Raw genomic sequence first — 20,492 nt, forward strand, 5'->3', positions numbered from 1 at the left:
TTTAAAATTAAGGGAAAAGTTTAGAAAAAAAATATTTTGAAATTATAGGAGAAATTTAGGAAATAGAAGGGTAATGACATGGCGGTTGATGTGGCTCAACAGGAGTGAAGCAACATTAAATACTACGCTTCAGCGTTTAGTATTATATAGATTAGCTTAAAAATTGTAATTAAAAAAAAGTGGTGGAGAGAGAGAGAGAGAGAGAGAGAGAGAGAGAGAGAGATATGAAGGTTTTTTTTTGCTGAAATAAAATTCATTAAAACCAACAAAACAGAATTACACAGTACAACAAGAAGAGACCCTCTCAAGAGCAACAACATCAGAAACAGAAATTGGGAGAGTCTCAGCAACTAAACTACCAGAAAAAAATGAACGTGAGGCCCATTTAACCAATGCATCAGCACTTTTGTTCAAAATCCTAGGAACCCAGTTAAAACAAAATTTAGGAGTCTCACTCTCCTTAACTACACTTCTAATCATTTCAACATACTGATGAAGCTCCCAGCATATCGATTGACCAATGTTGCAGATGGTATCTAAAACAATCTTTGCATCCCCTTCTATCTTTACTTGCTCATAGCCTTCTTCAATTGCAGCTTGAATTGCTAGTCCAATAGCCAAGCATTCAGCTATTGCCACAGAATCAGCATCCACCTGTTCAGCCCATGCCTTCAAAACTTCACCTCTACAGTTTCTTGCCAAACCAGCAACACTTGCTTTCCCTTCACTCCAAGAAGAATCAACACCACCCTTCTTCCTTCTCTCTTTCTTTACATTGCCCATCATTTTCCTTTCTTGGAGAAAAGCTTTCCATAGCAGACTTAATTCTCCAAGGGAATTCCATTGGGTCAAACTCTACATGTTTAGAAAGCATCAGCTTTCGCATCCTCCATGTTTCGTAGCAAATCACAGCTGCCATTAAAGTGAACTTATTTTGATTTAAACCTTCAGTTATTAACTCCTCAGGAGGGTTTAAAATCATGTGTACCAACTCCACAGCAGAATTAGCCTCAAAATGATCCCATCTCAAACCAATCTCAGAGGCAAACCACAACATTCTAATTGCTATACAATCACGGAACACATGTAGCTCTGATTCCTCTGCTTCCCCACACAGCACGCAAGACAGATCCTCACACCCTATGCTATTTGCCAATCGGGTTTTGAGGGGTAGTTCTCCATTTGCAAGCCTCCACAGAAACATTTTTAGTCTTTCATGCAATTTACTTTCCCATAACTTCTTCCGAACTTGGTTATACTTCTGATCAAATCTATCACCGTGCTCTGTTAAGTAGGAAGATTTCACTGAAAAATTTCCTGACGTTTCTCCCAACCACACCAACGTATCTGGAGTTGCTCTTCTAGGGATGGGAATTTGCTTTATAGCCCGGATTGAGTTTTCTTCAAAAAATTGTTGTAGCATGATTTCATTCCATTTTCCCTGCTCAATTAGATTGATTACTATTAAAGGGTGATCGGCTGCTTCATTTGATATAGGTGAAGGTTTGAACTCTTGGATTCATTCCAAGAGAGACAGAAGTTTAAAAACTGTAATTCAAAAAAAAAAAAAAAAAAGTGTCTGGACAGAGATAAATTTTAAAATTGCAAATGAAAAAAACAAAATAAAGTGGTTGAAGTCATAGAGTCATAGCCCTCATGATACCTACAATTGACTATTAAGTAAAACCAATAATATATTTCAATTTTATAAAAAAATAAAATAAAATAACAATGATATTAGTTACAATTAACTCATCTCATAGCCAAGCGTTGTGTGGGTGTAGGTATAAATTTGTACGTTAAATGAAATTGGAAATGGGTTGTTTGAAGATGAAGTAGATCATCAATAACACCTGTGGCTGTAAATTTGAATAACTAATAAATAATATTGGACAACTAATTTACAAATTTTAGCGGAATTTTTTTTTTTTTTTTTTGAGAAACTATTAATTGGACAATCATGATCATCTAACAAAATTAAAAAAAAGAAATCATCTATGCTTGTGTATGCAAAATAAATTAAAACAAAGAAAGAAATCATAATGGCTAGTAATTATTTTACGAGATAATTGTCATGTGCAATTTTACTTAAGCAAATTCAAATATGAAATATAGCAATACCTCAACTTGGATTCCACTAGTTAAAGGCGCACCTCTGCAAATCCTGGAACTAAGATAAGCATTTTTTATCAAATGTAATTTCCTGGTAACTTCCTCCATATTCATTCTTTCTTTTGGCGACTGCATTGAACAAACTAGTCCAATTTGAAGTATTGGGACTAAGCACTTATGCACAATAGCATCCATTTGGCACAGGTTGACAATACCATGAATTTCTTCATTTGCTTCAATTTCATTTTCATTATTATCTTCTCTATTTACTGTTGTTGTTGGCATTTCTTCAACTTCTCTTCTAAGGATTGGATCTACAATTTGAACAAGTCTTTCTGGCTGTGCCATTGCCATCTTAGCATAATTGTGGAGATTGAGACCATCTTTAAACATTTTGTCAGTGGGTCGCTTCCCTAAGAACATCTCCAATATAATTATTCCATAGCTATACACGTCTCCCTTTGTTGAAGTGTCACAGCCCATGCCATACTCTACACGTTATGTAATGTAAGGAGATATTGAAATTCTTGTTTGTAATGAAATTTGGGATTTGAGGAGAAGGAGAGTGTCCATCAAAAAGTAAAAAGAAATTGAACATAAGGAAAAACGTGATGATAGATGCCACAAGTTCAATATTTCAATTTTAAAAAAGTGATAATTTTACTTTAGAATAATACTTTTGAGCCCACTAGAAGGGGGCAATATTTACGGTTTAGATGTAGTAATGGAAATATGGTTAATGGTTAGAATTAGGATAATTTAATCAAACTAATTTATAATTGTTACGGTCATACTGGACTCATTAGATACTGGCTCCACAATTCACAAATGTTCAATACAGAATCATAAGTCCTATTATTACCCACTACATAATTCACGTGTAGTTTTTGTTGACAGCTTGTTCAGAGTAGGATACGTACATCAATAAAATACACAATATTGTAGAATCGGTCTGTCTTAAGAGATGCTATACCACAATTTGATATAGCCAATTGGCAAGCTATCATCTCAAACACAGTGTTCAGGAATTAAATGGATTGAAAAAACAAGCTAAGTGAATAGATAATCAGTAAAACCTGTCAACTAATCAAAATTATGACTTATCATGGCATAAATCATGTTTTCTTAGATTTTTTTATTTAAAAAATAAATCGAGTGTGTGTATGCGTGTTTTTGTGTTGCATGTTATGAGAGAGAATCTCTTGCTGATATTTGTTAGGATATTATAGGATTTAGAAATGATTGAAAGGAAATTACCAGGAGCAACATAGCCAATAGATCCCTCTAGCCCAGTTGTAATAGTTTCCTTTAAACAAGAATCTTCAATAGTTGAGCGGAACCTTGCTAAGCCAAAATCACTTATATGAGCAACCATGTCATTGTCAAGAAGAATATTACTTGGCTTTAAATCACAGTGAATAATTGCTGGCACAGAATGGTTGTGAAGATAATTTATTGCAGTAGCCACATCAATTGCAACATTTAGTCTTTGAAGAAGGCTCAAATTCCTTGATTGATTTTCATTGTCTAGCCCTGGATGCAACCAAACATCTAAGCTCCCATTTGTCATGAATTCAAAGACTAGAGCTTTGAATTCATTTCCACGATGATCCATGTGAGAGCAACATGTTATTATTTTAACAAGATTCCGATGCCGAATATTTCGTAATGCGTTGCATTCGGCCATGAAACTTTTGGAAGCTCCCCTCTGTTGAAGGTTAAGGACCTTTATAGCAACTAGAGTTTCATTCCCATCAAGAGCTCCTTTATATACAGAGCCAAAACTACCAGATCCTATTAAATTATTTGAAGAAAATCCACTAGTTGCCTGATAGAGTTCTTTGTATGTAACATTATAATAGAATTCTGTGTATAAAAAATTACTGCGGGCCATTCTTGAAGCCATATATAGTGACCTTTTTGATTTTTTTATCCAGTAGAGATCAAGAAAGGATGAAAACAAGCAAATAAATAGAACAATGGGAATAATAATAATTGCTACTCTGAAGCCAATGGGCTTCCATGGTTTCATTACTTTTACGGGACATTTTGGCAACTTCAAGTTGGGTATACCACCACAAAGTTTAGCATTTCCAATCAATGATATTGCATTTGTGTTTTTAAAAACTCCTTCAGTTGGTACCTCACCCTCAAAATTATTAAACGAAAGATTCAAACTTTCTAAAAGAGGAAGCTTCTCAAAACCGTGTGGAATGGATCCTGATAGGTTATTTTGTGAAACATCTAGATGTCGAAGACCTTTCAAAGAAGCCATAGCTGATGGAATGGTTCCTATAAAGGAATTCCCTTGCAGGTTAAGGTGTTCCAACATCAAACAATTTCCGATAGATGTCGGAATTTCACCCGACAAATTATTGTTAGAAACATCCAGTTTGTTGATATTTTTCTGGTTACCTACTTTAGATGGCAGTTTGCCAGTTAATGAGTTGTAAGATAAATTGAGGAGAATTAGCGGAAGGGAAGAAGGACCAATAAGCTCTAGGGGTATGGATCCATTAAGGTTATTTTGTGAAACGTCCAAGATCTGCAAATTTGGGCAGTGTACAATACTTGGAGGTATGGTTCCTTCGAATTTGTTTTCTTGTAACTCGAGTCGAAATAACCGAGTAAGGTTGCCTATGAAGGTTGGTATTTCTCCAGACAATTTGTTTCCACCTAAAACCAACAGTTGCATCTTTTGAAACCTCCCGAAACTAGGGGGAATGGTGCCACTGAAGTGATTATAATCCATGCCTAAGCCAATTAAGTTGACAAGATTCTCTAATGATGCAGGAATAGTTCTAGATATTTCATTGCGTCCAAAATATAATTTAGTGAGTTGGGTTGACAAGTTGGCTATAGAATTGGGTAAAACACCTCGAAATTGGTTTTTACTTAAATCCACGGAGATCAATTTGCTACAATTTGTTAGCGATGTTAAGAAATGGAGGCTCTTTCCTAGGTAATTGCCATTCAAACCTAGCCAGAAAAGATCCAACAAATTTCCAAGATTAGTTGGAACTGATCCCAGAAAATTGTTCATACCTAAATCAATTTTTTGAAGGTGAGTTGCATTGCATAATGAAGTAGGGATTGGCCCAGAGAACTCATTCCCACCAAATTGAAGAACTTGGAGATTAGGAAGATTAAGGCCTATGTTTGTTGGAAGTGTGCCATTAAGTTGGTTGTCTGCAACCGAAAATATTTGGAGAGATGACACGTTGTAAAGAGAGGAAGGGATCATACCTGACAATTTATTCATGAGAATTGAGAAAACTACTAAGCCTTTTAATCGGCCTATGGTATCTGGAATACTTCCCACCAAGTTATTGTACTCTGCAGCGAAAGATTTGAGCGAAGAAAGATTTCCTAGAGAAGGTGGGATCCCTCCTGCCAAATTGTTTTTGAGGATTTGAAGTTCTTCAAGTTTCATTAGAGAGCCTAGCTCCATTGGAATTTTCCCTGTAAAGTTATTCACATGAAGATGTATGAATCTGAGATTGGAGCACTTGGACAAGTTGGATGGTATTTTCCCCTCCAATGTGTTATTGTTAAGTCTGAGTTCCTGCAATCGAAACAAATTACCAACTTCCCATGGAATTTCACCATAGAAGCTGTTGTTTTGGAGTTTGATGGATCTAAGAAAGCTGAGGTTGCCTATGTAAGGTGATAGAGATCCACGTAAGTTGTAGCACTGCAGGTCCAAGGCCGTGACTCTTTGGTGTCGACCATCGCATGTTATTCCAAGCCAATTGCAGAAGTTCGTAGAATCATTCCACGAACTCAAAATTTTATATGGATCATGAGGTACAGATTCTTTAAATTTAAGCAAAGCTAAACGATCGGTCTCATTTGTTGGAGCAGGGGCTGTAGTGGTCAGTTGCAAGCAGAGTAGGATTATGAAAAGGAAAAGAATCACATGAAGGTATATGGAACAAGATGTGCACGAATTGGTTTGGTGAAGCGTCATTTGGTTTGGTGAAAGTGAAACAGGAATTTGGTGAAAATGAAATATTTGATGTCAGTCAAATGACTCAAATAGAAATAGGCAACGGAGGCTGATAATTATTATAGCCCTTGGTTGAGACAGAGCTCTGGAAAATGTGTAAAAGATAGACCGACCACGATACCTTTTTTTAAAGAACTGGCCCGCCCGACGGAAATTGATTAACCACCACACGGCCCCACCTGTGTCCTTGTTCGATTGAATTTCGTTTTATTACTTTCACATTTTCAATTTCCATTTTCCAATATTCTACTTTCCAGCCACTTTCCAAAAGACCTTATCACTCAGTGTTCTCATAATAATTTCACACTAGCTCCCTATAATCTCTTTATTGTTTTATCTAGTGCGCTCAATCTCTCACGTAGTCACATTCTCATTAATCTCCTCTCCCTTTCTTAACAAAGAGTTTTCCTATTTGAAGTTAAAGAAGAATGGTTTTAAAATCTTAAGTAGTACAAAATTTTTCCTCACCTTTTTTATTTATATTTTACTTAAATTTTTTTTTTATCTAATGGTTTTTCCCCCTTTTAGCTATTAAACCAATTGATATTCATTATTTTATTTAGTATTTTACACTAACAGACTCAAACAACAAGATACAAATAGGATTTTGAATATTTAGCCCAATTTTTTTTTTTTTTTTTTTTTGATATGACAAACAAATCTAGCGCTAGATTATAAGATAGATCTTGATAGTCCAATATATAGCACCACTAATATTATTTGAAAAATCTCATAAACATGCTAAAACTAACAAATTAGTTTTTGTGTTTGACATTTGGAGAAGCAAATCTTGAAATTGAAATATAAAAATTCATTATTGCAATGATGAGTGGATCAAGACATACATATATAGAAACAATATGATCCTTTAATCTTGGCCCCTCCAAACAAAAATTCCTGGTTTTGCCCTATAAATAGAGGCTAATAAATTTTTCATTCTTCCAATGGTTTAAATATATCATAATAAATTACCAATTCTCCCAAAATGTTAAGCAATTAAGAAAATTATTTAATTACTATACTCATCACACGTGCTTCGCGCGTGCGATGAGGCTTTTTTTTAGCAAAAAAAAAAAAAGTGTTTTTATTTTTTATATATATATAATTTTTATTTTGAAATTTTAATTTATAAGTGGATAAATGAATTTGAAAATCAACAGGAGAATGACCCTATTTTTTAGGCAATGTTTTAGTAGAAGTTAGAGTTGTATTTTTACCGGATTATCCTTTAGTTTTGTCTCTACTTAAACATAGGGATGTAAGGACATTTTAGAACTATGAAAATGAGAAATCCAAACAGGGGAAGCCCCTTAAATAATGGTATAGATAATTCTAACCGGGGCTACAATGTCTTTTCTCGAAATTGATCTTGCTTAATCCAACCTCCACTCCATTCGCCTCCCTCCTGGTATTTATGGCATCTTATATGATCCCCAATCTTAAGTTATGGCACAAATTCTGTTACTAGTCATAATGAATTAGGATAATGCTAAAGGTATTACAAATTCTACTATATAAATCCTACAAATAGATGTGACCATAAATGTAATTGATAGGCTTCAATTACCTTATAAATAAAGGGAAATATTAAAGACTGCCCTAAGGATATTTGTTTAGGAACTATTTAAAAAAAAAAAAGAAAATTATGGAAAAATGATAAAACAATTAATTTTTCTAACAGTTTTTTATATTTATAATGAAAGTGATATTAAAAACTTTCATAATTTGGTTTATTAACAATTGCCCTAAGGACACCCGTGAACGGATTAGGATCTCGGTGCAATGGGTATTGCACTGAGTGCCATTCACCCTACCATCTCTCACAAAAAAAATTTTATTTTTTACTTTGTTAACTTTTACTTTTTACTTTTTTTCATTTTTTTCTAAACTTTTTTAATCAATAGTTTAGACTAGAAGTTGCTTTTTGCAACAATCAATCTCAACCATTAATAGGAATTGCATGAGGTAATCCCCCATTGACATGACCCATAAATTTCTGACCAATTATCAAAAAAAATGACCCATAAATAAATATTTAAATTATCTCTTTGTGGTTGTTGATACATCAATTAATAAACACAATGGAATAAAAGTTGTAATGCATGCAACACTAGTCAATGAATTATAGCTATGAAGATACCGTATCTTACTGGATAGCCTTTTCTTTCCAAGAGGTCATTTCCTTTTGAAACCAGATTGCTTTTTTCTTTTCTTTTCTTTTCTTTTTCTTTTCTTTTTCTTTATTTGCAACTAATCTTTCTTTCACCAGCCAGTCAGCTGTCACCCTCTAGAAAACTTAAACATAAAGAAAGAATTTTTTTTTAATAAAAATAAAACCAGGTGAACATTCAAGGGTCATTCTCCGAAACTCCAAGCCAAGTTTTGTCCAGAACAACAGCCCACACGCACAAAACAATGTCCACTTTTCACACTACCCGCTCAACACGAAACACTCTAAAGGAATGAAACTCAGCATATTCATGGCATCTTCAAAGCAAAAGGGAAAAGAAAGAAAAAAAAAGTATGAGTAGGACATTGATGAATCGGTGATTTCCTTGGCACATACAAAGTCTTCTTTTATGTGGCGAGAATTCATAATAGGTCAGTTAATGTATGCTTTTAAGACATTCATTAATAATTAATTTCCGGAATTTTTTTTATATGAAATTGATAAAGTTGTCAAAAAAATTAATCACTTTATTTTTTAATTTTTTCATAAAAAATTTCTTAAAATAGTTTACTAACATATGCCATAAGGGTAGGGATGGCAATGGGGCGGGGCGGGGCCGAAGGATGGGATCTTCGCCCCCGCCCCGCCCCGTATGACGGGAAAAATTTCTTGCCCCATCCCCGCCCCTTAAGGCCCCGCGAAGACCCGCGAAGCCCCGCCCTACACCGTAAAACTTTATTTCTTGTTAATTTTCCCTACAACTATTACCATTTTTTCAAATAAAATGACATGTTTCAATAATAAAAATATACTTGAAATTATAAATAAATTTATTCTATCGAATCAAACTAATTTTTAGCAAATACTAAATAATATTATCTAAATATTTAACAAGATAATATCACAACAAAAATCTCATAGTATGACACAATAAAATAATCCAAACTCCTAATACATAACAAAATAAAAATTGCCTAGTTCTTCAAAAAGAATCTCCACTTAAATAAAATAAGATGATGATATTTTTTTTAAATAGTAGGGTTTCAGGGTATGAAAAAATTATCTTTTAACCCTTATTAATGCGGGGATGGGGCGGGGTGGGTCTAAAAAGTGTAAACCCATCCTCGTCCCGCCCCGTGGTACGGGTCTAAAATCTCGCCCCATCCCCGCCCCACCATCTTTGCGGGGTGGGGAAAACCCGCACGGGACGAAACGGGGAGGGGCGGGTCAAGCGGGGCGGGGCAAAATTGCCATCCCTACATAAGGGCATACGGTAGTAAAACCCTTCATAATTATGTATCCAAAAATAAATTATTTACTTTAACACAAAAAGATTAAAAGAATTGGTTGATATATATATATATATATATATATATATATATATATATATATATATATATATATATATATATATATATATATATTTTGAGAATCAAATTGGTTGATGTTATAACAATTTTTTAATAGGTGAAAATACTATTTTAGAGTTATAGCAAATTTAGTCCCTAGATTTTGGTAGGAAAAATGTTATGTCCATAATATTTTCACAACAAATCTTAGGTGATATTAGTAAACAAAAAAGTAATTTCAGTGATAAGTTCAAATTAGAATTAATAACAATTTACCACTTATGATTTTTTGTGAAAGAATTGTGAAAATATTGTAGACATAGCATTTCTCTTTTAATAACAAATCATTTGGTCACAATTGAAATACTTGAAATTTATGTGACTAATAATAAAATATTTCAATTGCTATTTTAAAATGTCACGTCATCATTTGAATTAAAAATGCTTATCCCGGAGTTTTAGTTCTAGGTTGATTTGTAATTTCAGGAAAAGTTCTTGGCTGGTAGGCTTTGTGGGTGTCAGTTGTAAGTGAGTTTCGGGTTTGGGCTTTATATGAGTGTGGGCTGATCGGGTTTTAATTTTAAAGTGTGAGTTTATGTTTTAAGAGAGATTCGGCTGAATGTTAGCCAGACTAAAAGGGTTTGAACCTAAAAATTCTGTTGGGCTTGAGTGGGTTTATGCGTATGTATTTTCGGACGTGGGTTTACTCATATGGGCTAGTCTAAAGCTCTGTGAGATCGGGTTGAGTTAGGCCCAACCCAAGCCCCATTGCCCTCTCTCACGATCCATGGAGTGGAGGCCAAGATGTTCACGAATAGACCGTGAACGGTGGCTGCAGCGGGGAGTGAGCTCACACGCGGAGGCGCGTGTGAATGACAGTGTAAGTTATGGGCTCTTTGTATTTGTGTGTGTTTAGGTGAGCATGCATGTATTCTCTATGTGCAAAACATCCATAGACATGAGGTTGAAGCTCGTATATATTAGACTCAAGAGAAGAGTGTTGGGAAAATTTCTATATTACTGTGAATAAATTTTAGCAAGTACAGCGGAAGCACAATTACACAAAAATACAAAGATTTACATAGAAACCCTTTCTCTTTGAAGAGAAAAATCACAGGACAAACTCCGAATAATTTTACTATATTAAATAGAGATTACAACACGTAGAGATACAACTTAAGTAAAAAAAAAACTCTTTTTTTCTTTTCACTTACTGCCCTCTTCCTCACTGTGTATTTTCTCTTACTCTCTCTATTTTTCTCCTCTTTTGCTTGCTCTCACGCAGCTCTTCAAGACTGCACCTACTCCTCACACTCTAGGGCTTCACTTTTTTCCCCTTTGGGACTTCACTTCTTCAGCCCATCTTCACTGGCCGAATGGCCTCTCTATTTATTTCTTCATCTTTTCCTTCTTTTCTTCCTTTCACACTCTTCACATCAAGTCACAATAAATGGAAGCCAACTTATCTTGACTTTGCTTCAACCAATTTCTTTTCTTCAGCTCTTCCTTAGCCGAATGACCCTTGCCTTTTGCTTCTTTCTTTTCTTTCTTCCTTCCAACGTGTCTCACAAGTTTAACATCACATAATCATTTATGTGGCTTGACTTTTGTACATCCCTTCATAAATGTTGTTGGACTTTTGTACATAATTGAGGAAAAGATGAACCTAACTCTTCTCTTTCGGACAAGCTTCTCCAGCAAACCCATTTCACTTTGCTGACTTCTCAGCACTTGTCCAACAAGCTCATTTAATGAGCTAAGACAAAGTGTGGGCTGGAACATGGTGCAGCGCACCCAACAAAGAGAGTGTGCACGTGACTCTGTAATTGTGTGTACCGTGTACAGAGGTGAGTAATACAATGAAGTGTCAATGTAATTTCAGATAGTTGAACAAAATGGAGAGTGGTTTCGGGTTTACATTTGTTTTTTGAATTTGACTTTGCTTCTGGTGAAGTTGTAGTGATTGCTGCTGGAGCCTGGTTGTTGTTGTTATTGTTGATTTCCTTTTGCTTGTTGGTAGCCTTTTGGTGGTTGTTGGTGTTTGGCTGCAAAGAAAGACATAAAAATGAGTGAGGATCCAAACTAAAACAAAGGATAGGAATTAGGAAATGAGTAAAAGAAAAAGGAAGAGGAGGCACATCATGGATCATAATATTTGTTGTCTCTGCATCTGCAATTTATTTGGTTGCGATATCTGTTATGATCTTAGTATCTCATATTGATTAAGTATAAGCTTAATCATGTGTTTGTAAATGTGTTTGTAAGCTCTTGGGCACCCTTCTCTTACAAACTAGTTTTCAAGGGTGTGTGGCTGGGTGTTCTTCTTATGAGAAAAGACCTGTTATTTTACTCAATACATTGTATTTGCAGGCTGTACTTTTCTGTTAATCACAGATTTTGCTCATAATGTTTTGGATTCCGGGTCAAGTCAATTTGAAGGGTTTCTTGGCAACAATTAGTTATACCCTCCTGAAATTTGATTGAATTCTTTAACTTTTACAATTGGGTTGACCTTTGTATTTTATCAAATGTGATATCTTTATTAGTAATTTGCATAGTTTTCCTTCTTTTCTGCAGTTTGCAAATTATTTCAATAATTTATATACGATTTACATCTCTTTTTATCGCAAAAAACATTAATATTTAGATAGATTCTAAATCTTGTTATTAATTGCTATACTTAAGAGGCATTCCCACTTTTAGCTTCAAATTTGCCTTGATTATAGAGTTACAATATTCCATTGCTCAATATTAAATAAATTGTCTGAGTTAGAGCTTCTTTTGATAATGGTAATTGTAACTATTTTTGTAGTAAAATTAAGGTGCACGTGTAACACGGACCTCCATCATGTGGAACCTTGAAGGTGCGCATGGCAAGTAATCATGACCTCCATCATGTTGAATGTGAATTGCTCTGGAATAAAAACATCCTCAGGTGCATGCATTTCAATCATTTCAAGGATATAATATCCTTTTTTTTTTAATTTAATAAAAAAATATTGTTCAAAAGCATACAATTCTTTTCATTTAAGAATGCAATTAACTATGAAAAGTTTTCCTTCAAAAAAAAAAAAAAAAAGACTATGAAAAGTTTATCCAATTAACAGTCCTGGTTGCCTTGGTGGCTTGTGGTGTTAACAGTACAATTAACAGTCCTATATGAAAGGTTTATCCAATTTTAGGACTTTACTACCATCTAAAGTAGGTAATCCAATACTATCTAAAAAAAAAAAAAAAAGTAGGTAATCCAATTAACAGTCCTATATGAAAAGTACATGAAGATTTTCAATTGAAAAAGAAATATTAATACAATAACTTAATTAACAATTTTGAATCTCAAATAAGAAAAAATAATTTTAAATAAAAATTATTATATGAAAAATTAATGGTATTACACACAATTAAATAATAGAAAAGGCATCTTTTAAAATTGAGCCTCAAAAGTCCTTGAGCCTGCCCTGCATGTGATGTGATATTTTCTCTCCTGTTTTTTACTCAGATTTTAATTTATGCTAATCAACATTCACAAAAGGTAGATGTTTTTCAAATCATGGCCAAAATTGAAGTTTTAATCGGTTTTAAGTTTACTTGGGTGTTATAACATCTATCTGTTGTACACATTTTTAATATTTTTATTCCTATTGCTTTTTATAGGTAAATATGGGGAGAAGGGTTGGGGGTAGGAACTGATTGAACAGAGATCTGCATAATTTTGATACGCCATCGTTTTGGTCATTGCTGCTTTTGCCATCCCATCTCTTGCTCAAGCTCACGGTCATAGAATCGAGTCTTGTTCAAGGCTTTGAAGTAGATCGGTGCTGCCCCCGACGCCAGTAAGGCAAAGGAGAGCCATTCGATCCATCCTGGGAAAGGTAAGGTGAGAAATTGCAGCTACACTTAGTGGAAGGGTCCTCTTCTTGTGTATGGTTTCGAAGCGTTCAAAGGCAAGAAACAAGTTCACGTCATCGATTTTTCTATGAATCAGGGGATGCAGTGGCCAAGCTTAAATGATTTGGTTTGAAAAGTGTGTAGGAAATTTACAAGCTTTTTCAGTGAGTGATTTGGGTGTGGAATGATTCCTCGGTTTTTTTTTTTTTTTTTTTTAATCTTTAAATTTCGAAATTTATTATAAAAAAAAAAAGAGCTAAAACGACGTCGTTTTAGCTCAATTAACTGCAGGACATAACTGGAGTTTAACGGAGTACCAAACTAATAAAAACTGAAAGTTAGAGGACTGAAATGACAAAACTGAAAGTTAGAGACCTGAAATAAAAAAATATTTTGAAATTATAGGAGAAATTTAGGAAATAGAAGGGTAATGACATGGCGGTTGATGTGGCTCAACAGGAGTGAAGCAACATTAAATACTACGCTTCAGCTTTTAGTATTATATAGATTAGTATTATTTTTTTTCATAAAAAAACTATCATTTTATTTTAAATTCTGGAAAAAAATTAAATAAAATTTTTTTTGTAAGGGCATTAAATGGAATGATGACATTCACAATTATTGCATAAGGAGGAAATGTCCTTGTAGATGAAAATCTCTCGTACGATAGGTACGCCCACCACCACCACATCTCTGATAGCTGGTTAGAGTAGTTTACTTGACTTGAAACAAGGGACAATTAAGGTGTGGACACAAACACACGGAGAAATAAAGAACAGAGTCCATTCCTCTATTAAACTGGGTTTCGATTATTACAATCAATCACTACTAGTCTACTGTTTTTTCAATTTCCAATTCTGTAAGTTGTCATTTTGAACACTTATTTATGCCTTTTATTTCTTTCATTTCATTTTTTTTTCTTTCTTGAAATGAAAAATCTATATCAAATTGTTTTCTTCTTCCTAATTCACTAATTGCCGTGAAGCAAGAGTTTCAACTTTTGTTTGTTTCAAGGTTTAAACCTCGAGTTGGTTTTGATTTTCTCATTACCAACGAAATGATTGAATTCCGTAGTATTTTTTTTTTTAATCTATTAAATTATCTTTGTCTCATTTCCTATATTTAAATAATTTTCAGTCGTCCTATCTTTGCCAAAAAAAAAAAAGGCAAAAACAGGAGTGTTTTGAGGAGGTTTTGGAGGCCATCGCTGCTGTAATTCCTTCTCACAAATGGGTAAGTTCTCACTTTTAAATTTTAACACACAATCCTCTCTTTTTATTATTATTCTTTCACTCCCTGCCTGAAATTAAAATCCCACTTCACATCGTTTTCTTCTTCCCTAATTTAATTATATATTTTTCTTTATTTTTAATTGGTTGTACTTCTTTTATCTAAATTTCCAACAGATTCAATGAAGCGTAAAAGAGAGTCATCACCATCACCATCTTCTTCTTCAACGCGTCAGCCAAAATATGATGTATTTCTTAGTTTTAGGGGTGAGGACACCCGAAATAATTTTACTGACCACTTGTATGTTGCTTTGAAAGGAAAGGGGGTTATTACTTTCAGAGATGAAGAAGAACTCAAGAAAGGAAAATGTATTTCTGAGCTCTTCAAAGCAATTGAAGAATCACAGTTTGCTATCATCATTCTCTCAAAAAATTATGCATCTTCAACGTGGTGCTTGAATGAGCTTGTCAAGATTATCAAATGCATGAAAGAAACGAAACTAATAGTTTTGCCAGTTTTTTATGATGTGGAACCGTTTGATGTACGGAAACAAACGGGAACTTTTGAACAAGCCTTTATTAATCACCAGAAACGCTCTGAGGATAACATAAAGAATGTGGAAACATGGAGAACTGCTCTAAGAGAAGTGGCTGATATCTCCGGTTGGCATCTACAAAATAGGTAATTTCCATGAATTTCAAATGATAAGCTTCTTTTAATTACCGTGAACCATCTAATTGGCTAAGAGAACGTATCATAATATACATGGATTGAACTACAACTTGGTATACTAGTTAAAATTCTGTTAAATTTTTAGGAACAGTAAAAGTGGTTGTGAATCTAGGCTTAGGAAAGCTATGTGAAAAGATCAAAATGGAATTACTTGATTCAAGAATATATATATATATATATATATATATATATATATATATCACTTTTGGTGACACTTTTTTTTTGAGAATAAAATCTGCTGACATTAATTTTTTATATTATATTCTTTTTGAATATAATATAATCCTTGATAAGGAGATGGCCTATAGCTAGATCTTTTGCTTCCTCTTATTTAAGTGGATAAAGTTTTCTTATTGTTTGAAAAGTCGTCCAACAAAACATAAAAAGGTTTCCAAAACATTTTACTTAACAAATCATTACAAATAAACTTTGCAACATCAAAAACTCTCCAAACTCCAAAGACAATTCCTCTCTCATCACGGTTCGACTATTGACCGCCATTAATGGACAGTTGACCGGTATTGACTATCTGTGGATTTTTTCCCCAATGCTTTTTTTTTTTTTTTTAAATAAAATTTTCGAATAAATTCAGACTTTAGGTCAATATTAACATTTGAGGATCCCAGATGACCCAAAAAATACAAAATGTTTTATTAGCTCATTTTCAATATTGCAACCAAATACATGACAATGAGTCAATTTTCTGACAAATATTTTTAGTCAAAACAAATGGAGCATTTATTTCATAGGAAAACTTTTATAAATTCTTCTTTGGTCCCTTAAGAATTAAAGTCATTCAAAGTGAAATTTTGGAGAATTATAACACTTTTAGAACTCAACATGATGCAATCATCCAAAATTAACTTTTGGCAAGTTATAATTTTGATTCAAGGTGGGCATGCCAATTTCATAAAGATTTAATTTTGGCTCATTCATTATTGAGGTTAAAAAAAATTATCAAACCAATTTGTCCATTTTATTCCCATTCCCAAACCAATTGTTTACATAATTTAATTTGAAGAAGTATAGCTTTGAGGAGTTTATCATTGATATTAGGGTGCTTTTGAATGATTTTACTCAAAGAGAAACATAACATACCTTTGGGCCTCGACTAAAGAAGTAAAAGCTTGGGTTTGTGTTGGCACAAATGTATAAATCATTAAATTTTATTTTTAATTAATAGAAACCAATACCTCCTCTTCACTCATTTACCTGGTATACAAAGTTTTTTCAATTGTCTACTTTGAAAATTTTGAGTATTGCCATTGTTATTAATATTTTGTACTCAACAACCTCAGAGGGTCTTAAACATTTATATTTAGCATGTTCAACTTAAAATATTCCAATGAGGTTTCTCTCAGCAATCAAGCATGAAATGAGATGCTTAATTTTTTTGCCCAATCATTGTATCTCTTGACGAAATAGATTTTGGATTTAGTGGATCCAATATCATTGCTAACCTAAGAAAATTAGTGGACTAATTCAAGAAAAGATATTTCCCAAGGAGTATCTTTGCCTAATATTTTTCTTTCTCCCCTGAAGTTTTATATTGGTTTGGACCATCATGTAATTATTTTCTATCTTCTTTGCAGGCATGAGTCTGAAATTATCCAACACATTGTGAAAGGAATTACGGAGAAATTAAGTTCTAAATCCTCAAGCATTAACAAAAATTTGGTAGGAATAAAATCTATGGTGGCAGAATTGATCCCATTGTATTTAGGTTTCGGGAACGATATTTACATGATGGGGATTTGTGGTATGGGGGGTCTGGGAAAAACAACTCTTGCTAGTGCTATATATTACGAGTATTTTGATCATTTTGAAGGTTCTAGTTTTATTGCCAATGTTAGGGAAAGATCAGAAAAAGGTGAACTGCATGAATTACAACAACAATTGCTTGATGAAATTTTGGAGGGAAGTAATATAAAGATCTACAATGTTCAAGTAGGAGTTAAAAAAATCAAGAGTAGTGGGTTACGTCATAAAAAAGTTCTACTTGTCCTAGATGATGTTAATCACAAGGACCAATTAGAAAAATTGGCTGGAGTGCACGATTGGTTTGGATTAGGTAGTTGGATCATCATAACTACTAGAGATGAACATGTGTTAGTCAATCTTGGAGTGCTTAAAATATATAAGCCTAATGGATTAGATGATGATGATGCTTCAAAACTTTTTTGTTTGAAAGCCTTCAAAAAGGAGCAACCCGAAGAAGGTTATATGCAGCTCTCCCAGAAAGTTGTAGAATATGCTAGTGGCCTTCCATTAGCTCTTGTTACTTTGGGTTCCTTTTTGGTTGGAAGAACAGTTGAAGAGTGGCAAAGTGCATTGGACAGTTTTAAAAATATTAAAGGGGATATACATGATATACTTAAAATAAGTTATGATGGACTAGAGGAAATGTGGAAGGAGATTTTCTTAGATATTGCATGTTTCTTTAGAGGGCAAAAGAAAGATAAAGTAATACAAATATTAGAGAATTGTGGTTTTGATGCAAGAATTGGTGTAAGTGTTCTTGTGGAAAGATCTCTCCTAACGGTGGATTACCAAGGACGTTTTGGGATGCATGATCTACTATCAGAAATGGGTCAAAAAATTATTCGTTTTGAATCAGGTGGAAAGCTTGGAAGGCAAAGCCGGTTGTGGCTTGTTGAGGACTTGCTTCATGTATTGGAGAACGATATGGTAAGAAAAATGACAAAGCTATAATTTTATTTCAATGAATAATATTGAGTTGGTATAGTAAAATAATTTACCAATTACCATGCTAATATATTGTCAATGATGATCTCTTATATTTTGAAAACATATATTATCTCTTTGTAATTGTTTATGAAATTGAGTTTATTTTTCTTGATGTAATGAACTAATTATTCATCTCTTGGTTACTACCTATAACAAAAGGCTATCTTAACATTTTTTTTAATATAAAAAAAAAAAAAATCATTCTATAGGCTTTATTTTCATTTTCCATCACTTTAAAGGTAATGTTTTGATTTCCTTCCCCCCCCCCCCCCTCCCTCCTTTGGTCTTGAATTTCTAAAAGGTAGAAGTGCACCTTTCAAGTTTTAATATATGAATTTTAAGTAGATTAATAAGAAAAAAAAGACTTAAAAATAAGATGTAATACAATCTATTAATAGGCCTTTATATGCAGTACATTTTACTATCAACATATGATGTTGTACTACGATCTATTGGTTACTAATGGGACTCTTCAGAATCCGTTTGGGTTAGTTTTATGAAAATTCATGTTTTGAAAACTTTAGAAGTTGTGTTTAGAAAATATGTTTTCCAAAATGAAATTAGGTGTTTGGTAAAATATGTAGAAATTATAATTGATGTAAAAAATTGCAGCGTGAAAATGCAATTTTCTCTTTTTCTCCAAAAAATCTCAATGCCAAATGGTATATAATTTGAAGTACATTTTACTATTTTTAAGTATTACATTTGGGGTTGGACCCACCATATGGGAGGGGCTTTAAGGGGAGGAGGAATAAAAGAAATATATATTTTAGAGAGTTTTATTTATGAAAACAGCATTCTCATCAAGAGTTCTAAAAATTTTAGCATTTAGCATCTAAAAACCAAGCCTTTTGGGTAGTTTTTGTGGTTATAAATGCTAAAAATAGTATTTTGGCATTTATAACACTCTTGATGAGAATGCTTTTAGGAAGTAGATATTTTTTATCTCCTTTACAGCTTTAAAAACAATATAAAACTTAAATAATACTATTATTCTTATCATTTGATTAGACAAATCACCAAGCCTTTGCTTTTGAAATCTTAGGCAACAGAAGCAATTCAAGCCATAGTTGTCGAAGTTGGGGATGAGTATTTTGAAGAATTTTCTGTAGGGTTTTCAAAGATGTCTAATCTTAGATTGCTGATAATTGATAAAGAGAGCATTCCTAATGTCCAAGGACATCTTGCTCTTCCTAATAACTTAAGATATCTTTCGTGGAGGGACTGTCGTTTTAAAAGTTTGGCCTCCAGTCACAAACGAATGGCGTTTGTTCAACTTGACTTGCAATTTAGCAAATTTGAATATCTTTGGAAAGGAGTAATGGTAATTTTGTTCTTTTTAATTGCCTTTCTAGTTTCTATTATTTATTACTTTTTTTTTTTCCTTTTTTGTAAGTGTAGCTACAAATACAAAGAAACTTATAAAGTTGATTAACGAAATCTCTTTTTTTTTTTTTTTGGTGACAGCATTCAGTCAACTTAAAGTTCATTGATCTTCGTTATTCCTACAACCTTATTAGGACACCTGACTTTTCAGGTGTTCCGATACTTGAGGAATTAAACCTTTGTTGGTGCCATCGATTGGTTGAGATCCACCCATCTATTGGACAACTCAGCAAGCTTAGGTATTTACATCTGAAAGGCTGCTTTTCTCTTACCGATCTTCCCAGTATGTCTGCTGAAATGCAGTCCCTTACAGTTCTTAATCTCTATTGTTGCTACAAAATCAGCTCGTTTCCAAAATTTACTGGAATTATGAAAAGCCTATCGGAACTCAATTTGGGTGGAACTGCTATTAAGGAAGTACCATCCTCATCAATCGAGTGTTTGACTACCCTTACTTTATTAAATCTAAGTTTCTGCCTCAATCTCAAATGTCTTCCAAGCAACATGGATAATTTGAGGTCTCTTGAAACACTCTCTCTTTCCCGTTGCAAAAAACTAAAATCTTTGCCAAGGCTTCCATCAACTGTAAGAAAAATAAATGCTAAAGCTTGTTCTTCCCTAAAATCTTTGCCAAGGCTTCCATCAACTTTACGATATATAAGTGTTCAAAATTGTTCTTCCCTAAAATGGATACCGGCACGGGTCAAACTGAGTATCTGGTCACAACCTCTCTCCCGATGGCTTTCGTATGATGGGAGCGGCAGTCGAGTGGGATCTACAATATTGTTCTATTTCCTACAGGTAATCTCTTCTCTCTCTCTCTCTCTCTCATAGTTAAATAAAACAGTTAACAATAGTTGTGTTTTGG

General features: G+C 33.6%; 2 protein-coding genes and 1 long non-coding RNA gene across 10 annotated transcripts in view; 2 read left to right on the forward strand and 1 right to left on the reverse strand.

Annotated features, from left to right (window-relative positions):
- LOC126699308 (TMV resistance protein N-like) overlaps positions 1-20,492 on the forward strand; it is a 57,899-nt gene that overhangs the window by 33,793 nt on the left and 3,614 nt on the right. For 2 of the 8 annotated variants that reach the window (XM_050397048.1, XM_050397049.1), the window contains exons 2-6: positions 14,514-14,761; positions 14,935-15,439; positions 17,083-18,178; positions 19,284-19,562; positions 19,706-20,425. In XM_050397048.1, coding sequence (XP_050253005.1) covers positions 14,758-14,761; positions 14,935-15,439; positions 17,083-18,178; positions 19,284-19,562; positions 19,706-20,425 — 2,604 coding nt within the window. In that variant the 5' untranslated portion in view covers positions 14,514-14,757. Of the gene's footprint in view, positions 1-14,166; positions 14,388-14,513; positions 14,762-14,934; positions 15,440-17,082; positions 18,179-19,283; positions 19,563-19,705; positions 20,426-20,492 lie in introns of those variants that run through there. The other 6 variants (XM_050397052.1, XM_050397053.1, XM_050397050.1 and 3 more) reach the window with 5 other exon arrangements.
- LOC126699304 (putative receptor-like protein kinase At3g47110) lies at positions 186-6,124 on the reverse strand. The gene is made up of 3 exons (XM_050397036.1): positions 3,370-6,124; positions 2,122-2,603; positions 186-1,441 (listed from the first exon to the last, which is right to left on the reverse strand). The coding sequence occupies exons 1-3, from the start codon at positions 6,080-6,082 to the stop codon at positions 740-742; spliced, it is 3,897 nt and encodes a 1,298-aa protein (XP_050252993.1). The 5' UTR covers positions 6,083-6,124; the 3' UTR covers positions 186-739.
- Positions 10,925-13,712, forward strand: LOC126699316 (uncharacterized). Its single transcript, XR_007646771.1, has 3 exons — positions 10,925-11,487; positions 12,453-12,575; positions 13,295-13,712. It is a non-coding gene; the product is annotated as an uncharacterized LOC126699316 (long non-coding RNA).

Source organism: Quercus robur, chromosome 9, assembly GCF_932294415.1.
Source record: "Quercus robur chromosome 9, dhQueRobu3.1, whole genome shotgun sequence".
NCBI lineage: Eukaryota > Viridiplantae > Streptophyta > Magnoliopsida > Fagales > Fagaceae > Quercus > Quercus robur.